At 43.5% G+C, this 16810-nt stretch overlaps 1 protein-coding gene across 3 annotated transcripts in view; it reads left to right on the top strand.

The window, feature by feature from the left end:
* The first annotated feature begins 1467 nt into the window (after window positions 1-1467).
* Window positions 1468-16810, top strand: part of LOC132867168 (anion exchange protein 2-like) — a 103585-nt gene continuing 88242 nt past the window's right edge. For 2 of the 3 annotated variants that reach the window (XM_060899937.1, XM_060899941.1), the window contains exons 1-2: window positions 1468-1604; window positions 12801-12915. In XM_060899937.1, coding sequence (XP_060755920.1) covers window positions 12880-12915 — 36 coding nt within the window. In that variant the 5' untranslated portion in view covers window positions 1468-1604; window positions 12801-12879. Of the gene's footprint in view, window positions 1605-2753; window positions 2820-12800; window positions 12916-16810 lie in introns of those variants that run through there. The other variant, XM_060899938.1, reaches the window with a different exon arrangement.

Consider the following 16810-nt stretch of genomic DNA (forward strand, 5'->3'; position numbering starts at 1 on the left):
AGTTAGATGAAGCTGATGTACAGTATACAAGTGTATCCAGGAGGATTTGCTTCATTTAATGCAACATACTCATTTGATTTAATCCACACTTTTGTTATACACAGTACATTAAATTCCTGATCAATAATAGTTTCATTAATAAGAAGCACTTTCGATGTAAGAGATCTTATATTAAATATTCCTAGCTTCAGATCAAAGGTGTAGCTGTGCATTAAGTATGATCTCATTTTATGTTAATTATGTTACCAAAACAAACTTTCTGTGGATTTCTACATTTTTATTTACCTCAGCAGCGACACGGTGGTGTAGTGGTTAGCGCTGTCGCCTCACAGCAAGAAGGTCCGGGTTCGAGCCCCGTGGCCGACGAGGGCCTTTCTGTGCGGAGTTTGCATGTTCTCCCCGTGTCCGCATGGGTTTCCTCCGGGTGCTCCGGTTTCCCCCACAGTCCAAAGACATGCAGGTTAGGTTAACTGGTGACTCTAAATTGACCGTAGGTGTGAATGTGAGTGTGAATGGTTGTCTGTGTCTATGTGTCAGCCCTGTGATGACCTGGTGACTTGTCCAGGGTGTACCCCGCCTTTCGCCCGTAGTCAGCTGGGATAGGCTCCAGCTTGCCTGTGACCCTGTAGAAGGATAAAGTGGCTAGAGATAATGAGATGAGATGAGATTATTTACCTCAGGGAACAGACACAGTCTGAATATAGTGGAACCTGACTGACAACTTTAGGTTAACTACAGTAGGCCTGATCTGAGACAAATATGCTGTGCTGCTGCAAGAAATGAGAGCAGCACCTTTCCAAATGGGATGGATACCATTGCACCCTAACAGGTCAGCCATGCCCTCAAAAGTACTTCAATTACCTATTACCCCCACTTTGTTTTTATGTTAAAAACTACCTTTGAAAATGTATGCTTGCCTAAGACCCTAAGATTACCTGCTATGTCTGGCTCCCTGGCTCCTGAAATAGCTAACCAAAGCTGCTGGTGCCCCTAGCTAATTTCAGGTGCCTTAAGATAGAGTCTCCTATAACCAGAGCTCTTTCAGGTTTCTCAGTGGTTTCTTCACTGAGGACAGTAAAACCATTAGACATAGGACATATAACTTGACACATTCCTACACACGGACTCATAAACCTATGGGTACAGTCAGACAAACACACACTCCAAAACCCACCCACCCACACACACATTGCTGTGTACAGTGTACCAGCTGTATTTACCTTTAAAACAAAGGAAATTTCCTTTTTAGTTGATATTATTCTAATTATCATTACAAAAAATAATGAATGATTTATAACATTTTTATAGGAATACTTATTTTAAACTGTGTGTGGCTGTGTTTGTGTGTGTGTACGTGTGTGGAGGGGTGGTGGTTGACTCATTATTGATCACATGACTGTTGGAGGAAATCTGACCTGTTTGAGGAAAAACTTAAGTGTGTGTAGTGCCTCCACACACACACACACACACACACACCCTCTTCCTGTTCTTGCTTCCTCATTTACCCATTTTCTCTCTCCACCAAGATTTGATCAGCAACTCTTTTTAGGAAACGACACACACACACACACACACACACACACTGCTCTGCCACCTACATGCTGGTAAGTCTCTCCTTCACTTTTTTCTTATTGACTATGTTAAAGAGAAATAAACAACTGTTGAAATAGTTGTATACTAATCAGAAGTGACACTGTGACTTCTTCATTTTATGTTCTTTATATGTTTGAAAAAGTAATTCAAATACAACTAATGCTACTTTGTTAAAACACTGACACTGAAAACTGTGAAGTGTCAGAATGAGTCAGTTCCTCAGATGGCCACAAGGGAGAGACACTGTTCCACTCTGGCTCATCAGGACTAACGGGATTTAAACGCACGGTTCACATTGCAGCCTCAAATCACACACTATAGATGTTCTTACACTATACACCTTCTTCTTCTTCTTCCTTCCTCTGATCGAGGGTGGTATGTGATGAAACACCATTATTTCCGGTTTTGTGCTTTTCGTACAGCCTCTGTGTAAGTCATGCCAGTCCATTCCCTGATGTTTGTAACCCATGATATTCTGGGCCAGCCTCGACCTCGCCCACTGTACACCACTATACACAATATAACACTATACACCATTTAGTGTTATATTTATGAATCTTCGAACTGCCTCTGCTGAAACAACCTTTTGAAAGTTTTTCACTCCTCGTTTGTATCTGCAACCAAGAGGCATTCTTGCTCATAATGTCTCCAATTGAAGGGTTGGGTTCCTCTTACAGCAACGCTAGTGGTCATCATGTGACATACAGCCTCTGTGACAGTCAGTGCGTTTACATGCACATCCAAATCGAGCTACTGTCGGTAATCGAGCTAAGGGTCCCAGCAGGGGTGCCAGAGAAATCCAATCCTACATGCACACAAGGAAATCGAGCTATTGTGTGAGGTACATTGTGCACCCGAGCCACAGGTGGCGCTACACGCCCCATCGTATTGGTACACTTCCGGTTGTCGTCATGAAGAAGAGTGATTTCCACTTTACATTCACACCACATGTCATTGCCACCTGTTGGCTACAAACTGTCCTGCGCAGACCACTGTTTTGTAAGACAACTTATTTTGCACAATTGTATATTTTTCTAAAGTTCATTTTTTGCTTACAATTTAACTTATGTCTTAATAAACACACAAAAAGTTCAATTGTTTTTGTTTTTTGTCTCCTTGTTCCTCCTGACCTCTTCTGCTGCTCGCTACTACTACTGTTGTCATGCCGACCGAGGCTGTTGTGTTTCCCGCTTGTGGTCTCGTCACTCGTCACTTCCGGAAGGGAAGTAAGTAGCTCGACTACGTAGCTCGACAGGGTTACATGCACTAAGTAGCTCGACTACAATCGCATAATCTAGGTCGCGTAGCTCGATTACGAGAAATCCAGTTCGTTTCGATTTCAGCCGAGCTAAGGTGTATCCATGGCATTTAGAACTTCGATTTCAGTCGAGCTACGGCAGAAATTCGATTTTCTCTATGTGCATGTAAATGCACTGATTGAGGCTAAAGAACTGAGCACATTTTTTTACTTCTAGTGTATGTTCCTGGTATGAGTAGCGCATGACATCTTAATCAGCAAAAATGCAATTGCATCATTCACACCTGGGGCAAGTTTAGTGTATCCATTGCTGGCACATTTTTTGGGAGGTGCAAAGAAGCCAGTGAACACAAAGGAAACCCACACAGACATAGGCAGAAATCAGAGTAACTAAGGTGGTGTTTACATTAGACCGTATCCGTCTCGTTTTCGTCGCGGATGCACTGTCCGTTCACATTAAAACGCCGGGAAACGACTCCACAGGCGGAACAACTTGAATCCGCCAGGGCCCATGTATTCAATCCATTACGTATCTGATCCGGTGCTGTGTAAACATTGAGGAACGAGGATACGCTGTGCTGAGCTCTAGCTGACGTCGTCATTGGACAACGTCACTGTGACGTCCACCTTCCTGATTCGCTGGCGTTGGTCATGCCACGTTGGTCATGTGACGTGACTGCTGAAAAACGGTGCGGACTTTCACTTCCTGCTATTTGTCCCGAATCACTGCTCGTGCACTTCACTCGCGCGCTCTGTGAGCTGCGCAGGGCCGGAGTGCGCACCCTCCAGAGGGCACTCGCTGTTCAGGGCGGAGTGATTTGGAGCGCAGGATGCCTGCGGAGCCGAGCGTATCTGTGTATTGGTGTTGCTGTGTGCACGCGAATCGTGTATTGGCATTGCTGTGTGCACGCGAATCATTTTAAAAACGTTAATCTGATGATCCGCTGATACGGTCTAATGTAAACACCACCTAAGAGAAGCTACACTGAAAAGCTGAAAAACGGGTTTTCAGCCAACAACCCTGCATCAGTGTAGAGAGGCCTGCAAGATATCAACTACAGGAGACCCCCCACTGAGGAAAACAAAGATCTGGCTGATGACCTGAATGCGTTCTACTGCAGGTTTGAGGAGAACACATTAACACCCCTCACCCATCCCAGCCCATCAACAACAGCTCTTACCACACCCTTGGCAACCCCCCTACCCCTCTCCCCTGATGCAAAGGCTGCACTTGAGGTGTGTGAAGATGTGAGACAGCTCTTCCAGAAACAGAAAATCAGGAAAGCACCAGGCCCAGATGATGTCTCCCCCTCCTGTCTTAAAATCTGTGCTGACCAACTGGCTCCAATCTTTACACAGATCTTAAACAGATCCTGCAAGCTGTGTCAAGCCCCCTCCTGCTTCAAGCGCTCCACCATCATTCCAGTCCCCAAGAAACCCTCCATCATAGGACTAAATGACTACAGGCCTGTTGCTCTGACATCTGTGGTCATGAAAACCTTTGAATGACTAGTGTTGGCCCACCTGAAGAGCATTACAGGTCACCTATTAGACCCCCTGCATTCTGCTTACAGGGCAAACAGGTTAGTGGATGATGCAGTCAACATGGGACTGCAGTACATTCTGCAACATTTTGACTGCTCAGGGACCTACGCAAGAATCCTGTTTGTAGACTTCAGCTCAGCATTCAACACCATGATTCCAGAAATCCTCTCCTCCAAACTCTCCCAGCTCAGTGTCTCATCTGCCATATGTCAGTGGATCACCAGCTTCCTGACAGGTAAGGAACAGCAAGTAAGGGTGAGGACAGTCACTAATGGCATGCAGTCAATCAGCACTGGTGCTCCTCAGGGATGTGTCCTCTCCCCACTGCTCTTCTCCCTTTATACCAATGACTGCACCTCCATGGACACAACTGTAAAACTCCTGAAATTTGCAGAGGACACTACGGTCATAGGCCTCATCCAAGATGACGAGTATGCATACAGGAGGGAGGTCGAACGGTTGGTGCTCTGGTGCAGTCAGAATAACTTGGAGACAAACATGTTCAAGACAGTGGAGATGATAGTGGACTTCAGGAGATACCCCTCTGCAATGCTCCCCTCACAATATCCAGCAGCCCTGTGTCAACTGTGGAAACTTTCAAGTTCCTGGGAACTACCATCTCACAAGACTTGAAATGGGACTCCAACATCAACTCCATCCTTAAAAAAGCCCAACAGAGGATGTACATTCTGCGGCAACTCAGGAAGTATGATCTGTCACAGGAGCTGCTGACACAGTTCTACACCGCTGTCATTGAATCCGTCCTGTGCACATCCATCAAAGTCTGGTTCAGTGCAGCCACAAAACAGGACAGGAACAGACTACAATGAACAGTAAGATCAGCAGAAAGGATCATCGGTGCTCCCCTGCCCAGCCTCCAGGATTTGTACATTTCACGAATGAGGAAACAGGCAGAGAAAATCATTAAGGACTCCTCACACCCTGGTCACAACCTTTTCCAACTCCTCCCCTCCAACAGGTGCTATAGAGCACTGCAAACCAGAACCACCAGACATAAGAGCAGCTTCTTTTCTCGTGTCATCAGTGTCATATCTGACCGGAACTATCCATGCCATTATATTATTTTAACACTTGTACCTCCTGTATACTCCTGTTTGCATTACCTCACTGCACTCTGTGTACTCTATCATATATATTTTTAGTATATTGTGTCTTGTCTGTAAATATCCTGCATATTGTCTGTATATGGTGTACTGTTTATATTGTTGATAGCATACATTTTTATAATGTATACTCTATATGGGCGGCACGGTGGTGTAGTGGTTAGCGCTGTCGCCTCACAGCAAGAAGGTCCGGGTTCGAGCCCCGTGGCCGGCGAGGGCCTTTCTGTGCAGAGTTTGCATGTTCTCCCCGTGTCCGCGTGGGTTTCCTCCGGGTGCTCCGGTTTCCCCCACAGCCCAAAGACATGCAGGTTAGGTTAACTGGTGACTAAATTGACCGTAGGTGTGAGTGTGAATGGTTGTCTTTGTCTATGTGTCAGCCCTGTGATGACCTGGCGACTTGTCCAGGGTGTACCCCGCCTTTCGCCCGTAGTCAGCTGGGATAGGCTCCAGCTTGCCTGCGACCCTGTAGAACAGGATAAAGCGGCTAGAGATAATGAGATGAGATGAGTTATAATAGTTATTGTAGCTTGCATATTTATTATATTGTGTAATGTTTATATTGTCCATATTGTACATTACATATACATATATACATTTTTCTTATATTACATATACATAACTTACACATACATATAGTCACACTTTTTTTTCCATTCTGTATCGCTAGAGAGTCACCGATTGCTGGAACCAAATTCCTTGTGTGTGTCAACATGTTTGGCCAATAAACATGATTATGATTATGATATGCAAAACTCCATGCAGACAGAAAACACAAATGTGAGCTGATGACGCCGCCTCTCTAGGTAACACAGCATCTTAAAGGCACATTTCACAATTTCGACTGTTACAACGTCTGACCACAACGAGGGATTTGGTGCAAAATGCCTGCGTCCACTTATTACCCAACCGATCGCAGGTCACAGCTTGTGTCTTTCTGCAATCTGACCTGGGCATAACAGACACCCATTTCCAGCAAGGTGCATGGCTCTCTGCAGTGTTAATTTAACACTTCCTAAAGTTAAATCAACTTTTTACAGTGTCATTTCAACTCTATATTTTAACACTTTTGCTTAACACTGGGAAATTAACTCTGAGAATTTTGCTGTAGTAAGTTAATAAACTATGAGTATTGTGGACGTCCCAGAGCTCGTGTGAACATGAGTTTTTGCCTTCCTTTCTTCTTCTCCACATACTCCAAACTGCTTTGACCCGTGATTGGTCACTCAAGCATTGCACGACTGCCTGCCTCTACATGCGTCAATCTGCTATTTGCACCAATTAGAAACAAATCGCAACTGAAATGCGAACAGATCGTGATCCATTGGCGTCAACCTGCCTCTACTAAAGACCCTCTGCAACACTCTGCTATTATGTGCGTTGTCATGCGTCGATGCAAATCCAGTCTTGCATCTACCTGCGATTTTGTTATCACAGGTAGATGCAAGTAGTTGAAAACTAGTTGGAGCCTGCCGTATGACCTGGGACTAACCCAAGGTCATGATTGAACCAGAGACCATGTAGCTGTGAGGCAGCAATGCCTAGTTTAACCCATAAATTTGTTTTTCCCCATCCATGAAGGTCAGATATGTTTTTATCACAGTCACAGCATTAAAGGACAGATATGGGCAATCAAAAAATAAACATACATCAGTATCAGTGTGGCGCCATCACCACTGTAGGTGTGGATGTGTCACCTTGGCATTTGAATGTGGTTCAAGCTGATTTACATCTATATTCACTGTAGTGTGCCGAGTTTACAAGTGCTATTTTAGCTATATATATAAGAATCATGTTTATCAGTCAAGTATGTTGACACGTTGACACAAGGAATTTGGTTCTGGCAGTTGGTGTCTCTCTAGCGATAAAGAAGAGAAAAAAGTGTGAATATATGTATATGTAAGTTATGTATATGTCATATAAGTAAAATGTATATATGTATATGTAATGTACAATATGGACAATATAGACATTACACAATATAATAAATATGCAATCTACAATAACTAGTATAAATATTATATACAATATACATAATATACAATACCTATATTATACACAGTATGTCTAAAATATCTGTATTATACAATATCTATCTATAATTTCATCTGTGCTGTATGTCGAGCATGTATAGCATATTTGACAATAAAGTTGACTTGACTTGATAATCTAAATATCTATAATATATTGATCTATAATAAACACTGTAATACACATATGCATAAAAATGTCTATAATATCAATAAATTTATTTTTAAGAAAAATAATCTGTATGTGGGGCGGCACGGTGGTGTAGTGGTTAGCGCTGTCGCCTCACAGCAAGAAGGTTCTGGGTTCGAGCCCCGTGGCCGACGAGGGCCTTTCTGTGCGGAGTTTGCATGTTCTCCCCGTGTCCGCGTGGGTTTCCTCCGGGTGCTCCGGTTTCCCCCACAGTCCAAAGGCTACGTTTACATTACGTCGAATCAGCGGATCATCAGATTAACGTTCTTAAAACGATTCGCGTTTACACTAAAACCGTTAGCCGTGCACACAGCAACACCAATACACGGATACGCTCGGCTCCGCAGGCATCCTGCGCTCCAAATCACTCCGCCCTGAACAGCGAGTGCCCTCTGGAGGGTGCGCACTCCGGCCCTGCACAGCTCACACAGCGCGCGAGTGAAATGCACAAGCCACGATTCGGGACTGAGCCGCTGTGTGTGTGATCCCAGCGCATATCACTTACTACTTGCAAGTGGAAGGATGGCAAGCCTAAAGACAATCATAACTACACAATGGGCAGTATTTGCATCAGTATTTGCAGTATTTTCATACTTTTATACTCTTTAATGAAAGGTTATACAAGGCGGAAGTCCGCGCCGTTTTTCAGCAGTCGCGTCACATGACCAACGCCAGCGAATCAGGAAGGTGGATGTCACAGTGACGTTGTCCAATGAGGACGCCAGCTAGAGCTCAGCACAGCGTATTCGCGTATCTCAATGTTTACACAGCACCGGACCAGATACGATCTAGATTGAATACGTGGACTCTGGCAGATTCCCGTTTCCCGGCTTTTCCAGGTGGTTTAATGTAAACGGACAGTGCATCCGCGAAGAAAACGAAACAGATACGGTCTAATGTAAACGTAGCCAAAGACATGCAGGTTAGGTTAACTGGTGACTCTAAATTGACCGTAGGTGTGAATGCGAGTGTGAATGGTTGTCTGTGTCTATGTGTCAGCCCTGTGATGACCTGGCGACTTGTCCAGGGTGTACCCCGCCTTTCGCCCGTAGTCAGCTGGGATAGGCTCCAGCTTGCCTGCGACCCTGTAGAACAGGATAAAGTGGCTAGAGATAATGAGATGAGATGAGATGAGATAATCTGTATGTGCTATTAACAAAACATAGTTTTTATTTAAAATTGATTTTACATAGACTTGTATTTAGTACAAAATATCTTTTCTATAAATATATCAATGTCAGTGCTTACATAAATGAGGAAGTAATTCTAATGTTTGTAAACAAATGAAGTGATAATGTTTAACCTGTGTCAGAAAATCTTTTTGTTCCACTTTCTACCCACTTTCTAAGTATTTTCGTAGCTCACATTTTGTTAATCATTCGTTGTTGTTTGTATTAATTTCTAGTTTTGTAGTTTACCAATACATTTCAACAGGCAATTGACATTGTAACCACGTTACCTACCTGTTGCTGTCACTTTGAAAGACAATGGGACTGTCCTGATAACATCCCCCATGACTCCACACTCCACCACCAACTCACCACCACCACCACCTCCTCCACCTCCAACGGTGCCAGAGCCTCTCTACAACTTCACACCTCGGAGGCCCATCCACCCTCCACCACAGCCTCAACACTCTCCATTCTGGAGCTCTTTAAGAAGCTGAACCGATGCAAAGCAGCAGATCCTGACTCAGTCTCACCATTTAACCTGAAGCACTGTGCTGATCAGCTGTCTCCAGTGTTCACAGATATTTTCAATACCTCACTGGAGACATGCCATGTGCTAGCCTGCTTCAAGGCCTCCACCATTATCCCTGTCCCCAAAAAGCCAAGGATCACAGGATTGAATGACTACAGACCAATCGCCCTGACTTCTGTGATCATGAAATCCTTTGAGCATTGTGCTTTACCACCTCAAAGCCATCACTGACCCACTACCTCATGCAGTTCACCTATAGACCCAACAGATCTGCAGACGATGCTGTCAACATGGTTCTTCACTTCATCCTCCAGTATCTGGACTTTGCAGGAACCTATGCTAGGATCCTGTCTGTGGATTTCAGTTCTGCCTTCAACATCATCATCCTAGCTCTTCTGCAGGACAAGCTTTCCCAGCTGAGCATGCCTGACTCCACCTGCAGGTGGATCACTGACTTCCTGTCTGACAGGAAGCAGCATGTGAAACTGAGGAAACACATCTCGGACTCCTGGATCATCAGCACTGAATCCCCCCAAGGCTGCATCTTTTCTCCTCTACTCTTCTCCCTGTACACCAACAGCTGCACCTCCAGTCATCAGTCTATCAAGCTCCTAATGTTTGCAGATGACACCACCCTCATTGGACTCATCTCTGATGAGCATGAGTCTGCCTACAGGTGGGAGATTGACCATCTGGTGTCCTGTTGCAGGCAGAACAACTTTGAGTTCAGTGCTCTAAAGACAGTGGAGATGATTGTAGACTTCAGGAGGAGCTCTACCACACCCTCTCCATCAGCATGTTTGACTTGCCAGTAACCACTGTGGAGTAGTTCCACTTCATGGGCATTATAATTACCTAGGACCTTAAGTGGGTGACGTATGCCTGTTCTCTCACCAAGAAAGCACAACAGAGGATGTACTTCCTGCAGCAGTTGAAGAAGTTTGATCTGCCAAAGACACCACCATTGAGTCCATCCTCACCTCCTCCATCACTGTCTTGTACACTGCTGACACTGCCAGGGACAAGGGCAGACTGCAGTGCATAATTCACTCTACTGAGAGGACAATTGGCTGCAACCTTCCATCTCTTCAGGACCTGTATGAGTCCAGGACCCTGAGGAGAGCAGAAAGGATTGTGGCTGTCCCCTCTCACTCCAGACACAAACTTTTTGGGTCATTCTCCTCTGGTAGAAGGCTGTGGTCCATTAGAACCAAAACCTCCTGCCATAAGGCCAGCTTTTTCCCCCACTGCAGCTGGGCTCATCAATTAGGTCAGAGACTCCACTAACTCTAACCTCACACTTCCATTCTGTAACATTAATGCACTTTGTCTCTGAATTGCAATTTTGCACATTTTAAGGCCATGTCATACATCTCCATTCTGTGAACCTTTATTGCACATTCCAGCAAACACTGTACAGCTTGGCTATTGACTTAGCCCATTACACATATTCTCTTCCTCTCATGCATTCATATCATGTCTCTTCTCCATCTTCATTGTGTGACCTATTTTTTGCACATTCCGGACATATTGTACAGCATGGACTTCAACGAATCATGCAATCACCAAAGCAAATTCCTTGTATGTGAGAATGTATTTGGCACTAAACTTGATTCTGATTCTGATGAACACCACTTTATATCTTATATACAGTGGTGCTTGAAAGTTTGTGAACCCTTAAGAATTTTCTATATTTCTGCATAAATATGACCTAAAATATTATCAGATTTTCACACAAGTCCTAAAAGTAGATAAAGAGAACCCAGTTAAACAAATGAGACAAAAATATTATACTTGGTCATTTATTTATTTATGATCCAATATTACATATCTGTGAGTGGCAAAAGTATGTGAACCATTGCTTTCAGTATCTGGCGTGACCCCCTTGTGCAGCAATAACTGCAACTAAACGTTTCTGGTAACTGTTGATCAGTCCTGCACACCGGCTTGGAAGAATTTTAGCCCATTCCTCCATACAGAACAGCTTCAACTCTGGGATGTTGGTGGGTTTCCTCACATGAACTGCTCGCTTCAGGTCCTTCCACAACATTTCAATTGGATTAAGATCAGGACTTTGAATTGGCCATTCCAAAACATTAACTTTATTCTTCTTTAACCATTCTTTGGTAGAACGACTTGTGTACTTAGGGTCGTCTTGCTGCATGACCCACCTTCTCTTGAGATTCAGTTCATGAACAGATGTCCTGACATTTTCCTTTAGAATTCGCTGGTATAATTCAGAATTAATTGTTCCATCAATGATGGCAACCCGTCCTGGCCCAGATGCAGCAAAACAGGCCCAAACCACGATACTACCACCACCATGTTTCACAGATGGGATAAGTTTCTTATGCTGGAATGCAGTGTTTTCCTTTCTCCAAACATAACGCTTCTCATTTAAACCAAAAAGTTCTATTTTGGTCTCATCCATCCACAAAACATTTTTCCAATAGCCTTGTCCACATGATCTTTAGCAAACTGCAGATGAGCAGCAATGTTCTTTTTGGAGAGTAGTGGCTTTCACCTTGCAACCTTGCCATGCACACCATTGTTGTTCAGTGTTCTCCTGATGGTGGACTTATGAACATTAACATTAGCCAATGTGAGAGAGACCTTCAGTTGCTTAGAAGTTACCCTGAGGTCCTTGTGACCTCACTGACTATTACACGCTTTGCTCTTGGAGTGATCTTTGTTGGTTGACCACTCCTGGGGAAGGTAACAATGGCCTTGAATTTCGTCCATTTGTACACAATCTGTCTGACTGTGGATTGGTGGAATCCAAACACTTTAGAGATGGTTTTGTAACCTTTTCCAGCCTGATGAGCATCAACAACGCTTTTTCTGAGGTCCTCAGAAATCTCCTTTGTTCGTGCCATGATACACTTCCACAAACATGTGTTGTGAAGATCAGACTTTGATAGATTCCTGTTCTTTAAATAAAACCGGGTGCCCACTCACACCTGATTGTCATCCCATTGATTGAAAACACCTGACTCCTAATTTCACCTTCAAATGAACTGCTAATCCTAGAGGTTCACATACCTTTGCCACTCACAGATATGTAATATTGGATCATTTTCCTCAATGAATAAATGATCAGGTATAATATTTTTGTCTCATTTGTTTAACTGGGTTCTCTTTATCTACTTTTAGGACTTGTGTGAAAATCTGATGATATTTTAGGTCATATTTATCCAGAAATATAGAAAATTCTAAAGGGTTCACAAACTTTCAAGCACTGCTGTAAGAATAGTCTAACCAATATTGACCTGAATGCCAATGTGTGAGAGTGTGGGTGAGTGAGTGAGTACTGAATATGTTCAGTGCTCTATTGTAATTGATAATTGTGTTCTTCATTGCAGGTGATGTGTGTCTGTCTCCCATTTGTACTGCATTGACACAGAGTAACAATACAACTAATGTTTCTGGTCCAGCCACAAAATGAATAAATCACACTCATACCCTGGTTCATACTCTGTAAGTACACACACTCAGCCTGTTATTGTATTTACATGTGAATAGTTTATGGTCTATGGTTTTGTGATGACTCTCTCTCTACTACTATTACTACTACTACTACTACAACTCTCTCTCTCGGGCATAATATTTGGCTAAATTATATCTCAAATCCTGTTGGCTGTCTTGATCATATGTGAGAGAAAAGTCATGGCTCATAAAAGAATTCGAAAATGAATCTGCTTATCACATTCTTAGAGTGTTGAGATTTAATAAATCACCTCTAGATCAGTTGTTGGGTTAGCTGGAAGGAACATGTAATCAAAAAAGCATGTGGCAACATCTTCCTGATTCACAAATAAATTGTGTGTTATTACGTTGAGACATGCATTGTGAAAATCATACCAGTTTGTGGCTCAGGTTGTGTTTAGTTACTATATTGGATACATTTGACCCCTAAATTTCAGAATGAACTAAACCTGTTTTAGATTCAATGTTAATACACAGCCATGTATGCTGTGGAATAGTAAATGCACCCAGGAGCAATAAAACAGAACATTATTAGTGGTGACTTACTGTATTTCATTGATCCGTAAATTATATAACATGATCTCAGAGTGCTTGATTCCTGGGGAAAGGGAGTCAGACTGTCACAATCTTTTGTAGAAATGTATTGTATGTAATATCTCAATCCCATCCAGACTTGGTACATTGCCTGGAAACTATATATCCATCATCTATACCACTTTAGCTGTCAGACTCACAGGGGAATCTGGAGCCAATCCCAGTTGATTTCAGGCAAGAGGTTTGGATACACTCTGGGCAGGTCACCAATGGGCTGACACAGGGATGAACAACCATTCACACTTATGGGCTATTTTGAGTAGCCTGTTGAGTCAGTAGTGCAATCTTTGGATTGTGGGAGGAAACTGGAGTGCCTGGAGGAAACCCATAGAGGCACAGAGACCCTGCACAGAATGACTCAGTCAACCATGAGGTTTGAACCCAGAACCTTCATGCTATGCAGCAGCAGTGCTAACCACTGCACCATTGTGCCACCCTGCCTGGAGACTAAATTCTCGAAATTATTCTTGGCATTCATTATTCTCTGTAGAGTTTGTAGGCTATACAGTTAGAGTCAGATCAGCTGGGTCCTCAAAAAGTAAGGTCTCTTGGCAATATCCATCAGCATTATCTGTGCAAACCCAGTTGACTCTTGGATGAGCATGGAATCAGTGGTAGATTATAGTCAGATTGAGGTTAATTTAGAGTGGAGTGGATTGGTGTATGTTTTCCAGAAAGTTGGTCAGTGGCTGACCTTCACCATGGCCTGGGATTCCAGGTTCTACCTCTGGTCATGGTGTAGCTCTAACAGTGCATGAAATTGTTAGAACATTTCCTTGCCTCTCTGGTCTTGCACTCTGGTATGGTGGATAGCAGGTAAGAGATATAAAATGTGCAAACACAGGACTGCAGATACTGCATAAGCTGTTTATATGTTTCCTAAACTGGTCTCAATTTACATGCCCATTATAAAGCAATCCAAAATTATTTACATGCAGGTAGTGGGGTTTACTGACAAACTTACCATTGAATTCTGGTCAGTAATAGGAATCTGTGTCAGTGATAGGAAAGGTATCCAGCAAGGAAAACCACTCTCCTTGGAGGTTCCTGAGCAAAGAAATTAAAGTGGGCCATGGGAATATTTTTGATCCCTTCAGTGTCCAGAAGTGAACATGGAGATGGAAATGGAAAAGCTTTGGACTAAAGATCAGGGGTGGGTTTCCCAAAAGCATTGCAGCACAAAGATCATCGTTAAATGGTAGAGTGAGCAGCACAATGAACATTCTCTCTCTCCTAGTTAAGATACTCTTAACTTAGGCCCTGTCCACACGGCAATGGATTCAGGTGACTCCGGTACAATTGCTTATCGTTTAGGCCTGGCGTCCACACGGCACCGGCGTTTTGGGTGCCCAAAACGTAATCTTTTTGAGAATGGGTTCCAGAGTGGAAAGATCTGGCAACGTTGCCATTGTGAAGTCGTCTGGATGAGTAGAACGGATTTGTTTACGATGACGTCACAACCACATGACTGTGAGTGCTTCACGCCGGGTAGAAGTGTAACGAATATCACCAGGATATCACCAGGAAAAAGCCTTACAGAGCACTAGTGAGAGTGAAACACGAGCTTGGATATTATTATTATTATTATTATTATTATTATTATTATTATTATTATGTTCAGTGTTAGTTCACAGTAGTAATGCAAGAAGCAGAATAGTGACAGTAATAGTGAAGCAAAAACATGCAATTGTACAAACACTGCAGCTCTACAGCAAAATATTCATTTATGAAATGGTCTGATTCTTAACACCAGTAGTGCCAATGATCTTCTCATTGCGATACGATGCGAGTTGTTAACAAATCCTATAACTTGGTTCATGAAACGCGCTTACAAAATATTTTCACTGTGAATATTTATTGTGTAATGGTGCAAAGTGAGAGAGAGAGAGAGAGAGAGAGACTCTGCCCTTAGGGCAGAGTCAATCCCGCCAGCAAAAATAGGGAAAAAAAGGAGCGATCTCACCTCTTCAGATGTTGGTTTAAGTCCGACAATACATTCCTCAAAAAGGGCGTAGAGGAGCAAATTAATCCATCAACGTGTAGCATTCAATTTATTCCGGACCATTAAAGACGCCGCCTTCCGCGTAGAATCATACGTCATCCTCGCCGCCATATTGGATAGGTCAAAGCGGAGAATAAAGATTCATGTGCTGCCTTTAACTGTACCAACAGGTTTACCGTCCAAACGAGATCACATGGGATTACCTTTCACAGGTGAGAAACAACAAATTAATCCATCAACGTGTAGTATTCAATTTATTCTGGACCATTAAAGACGCCGCCTTCCGCGTAGAATCATACGTCATCCTCGCCGCCATATTGGATAGGTCAAAGCGGAGAATAAAGATTAGCTGCGTTTAACTGTACCAACAGGTTTGCCGTCCAAACGAGATCACATGGAATTACCTTTCACAGGTGAGACTGGAAAAATACTTTTCATTGTATTTGGTCATTATAATGTAATTTTACGAACAGATTTTCCTGACTTTGTGGCTAATATGAAGTCTCGCGCATAATAGTTTATGCGCATGCGTCCTTACTTCTTCTGTTGTTCTGGTGTCTCCGAAGGGACCGTCTTACAGCGCCCCTAGAGGTGTGGCATGTGTATTGCATCGTTTTCAGCAAGCGTTGCGTTGCCATATGGACCTGATATTTTACTGATCGTTGCCCATTTGGACGCGATATATTTTTAAATAACATCTCGTTGCCGTTGTCGTGTGGATGTAGCCTTATGGCCCTTTTCCACTACCCTTTTTCAGCTCACTTCAGCTCGCTTCAGCTCACTTCAGCCTGACACGGCTCGCGTTTCGACTACCAAAAAACAGCACGACTCAGCTCGCTTCAGTCCTGCTTAGCCCCTAAAACTCGCACCGTTTTGGAGTGGGGCTGAAGCGAGCCAAACCGTGCCGAGTGAGGCTGGGGGCGTGAGCAGACACTCCCCTGTGCACTGATTGGTGAGGAGGAGTGTCCTCACATGCCCACACACGCCCCGCGAGCACGCTGGGATCTGTAAACACCATAAACCCGGAAGAAGGAGAATTACAAATTACGAGAATTTCTGAAGCCTTATGCGCCTCGCCTCATCTATACGCTCTTGCCAGTATCTGTTGGTGCTGTTGGCGACAACAAGCCACAGCACCAAGACCAGCAACACTAACGACTCCATGTCCTCCATGTTTATTGTTTACTACCGGGTCGTGAGACTACCGCTTAAAAGATCACTGATGTCACTGTTTGCGCTGCTTAACGACATCACGTAACGTCCACCCACTTTCGCTAACTCCACCCAATG

This window comes from Neoarius graeffei, chromosome 19, assembly GCF_027579695.1.
Source record: "Neoarius graeffei isolate fNeoGra1 chromosome 19, fNeoGra1.pri, whole genome shotgun sequence".
NCBI lineage: Eukaryota > Metazoa > Chordata > Actinopteri > Siluriformes > Ariidae > Neoarius > Neoarius graeffei.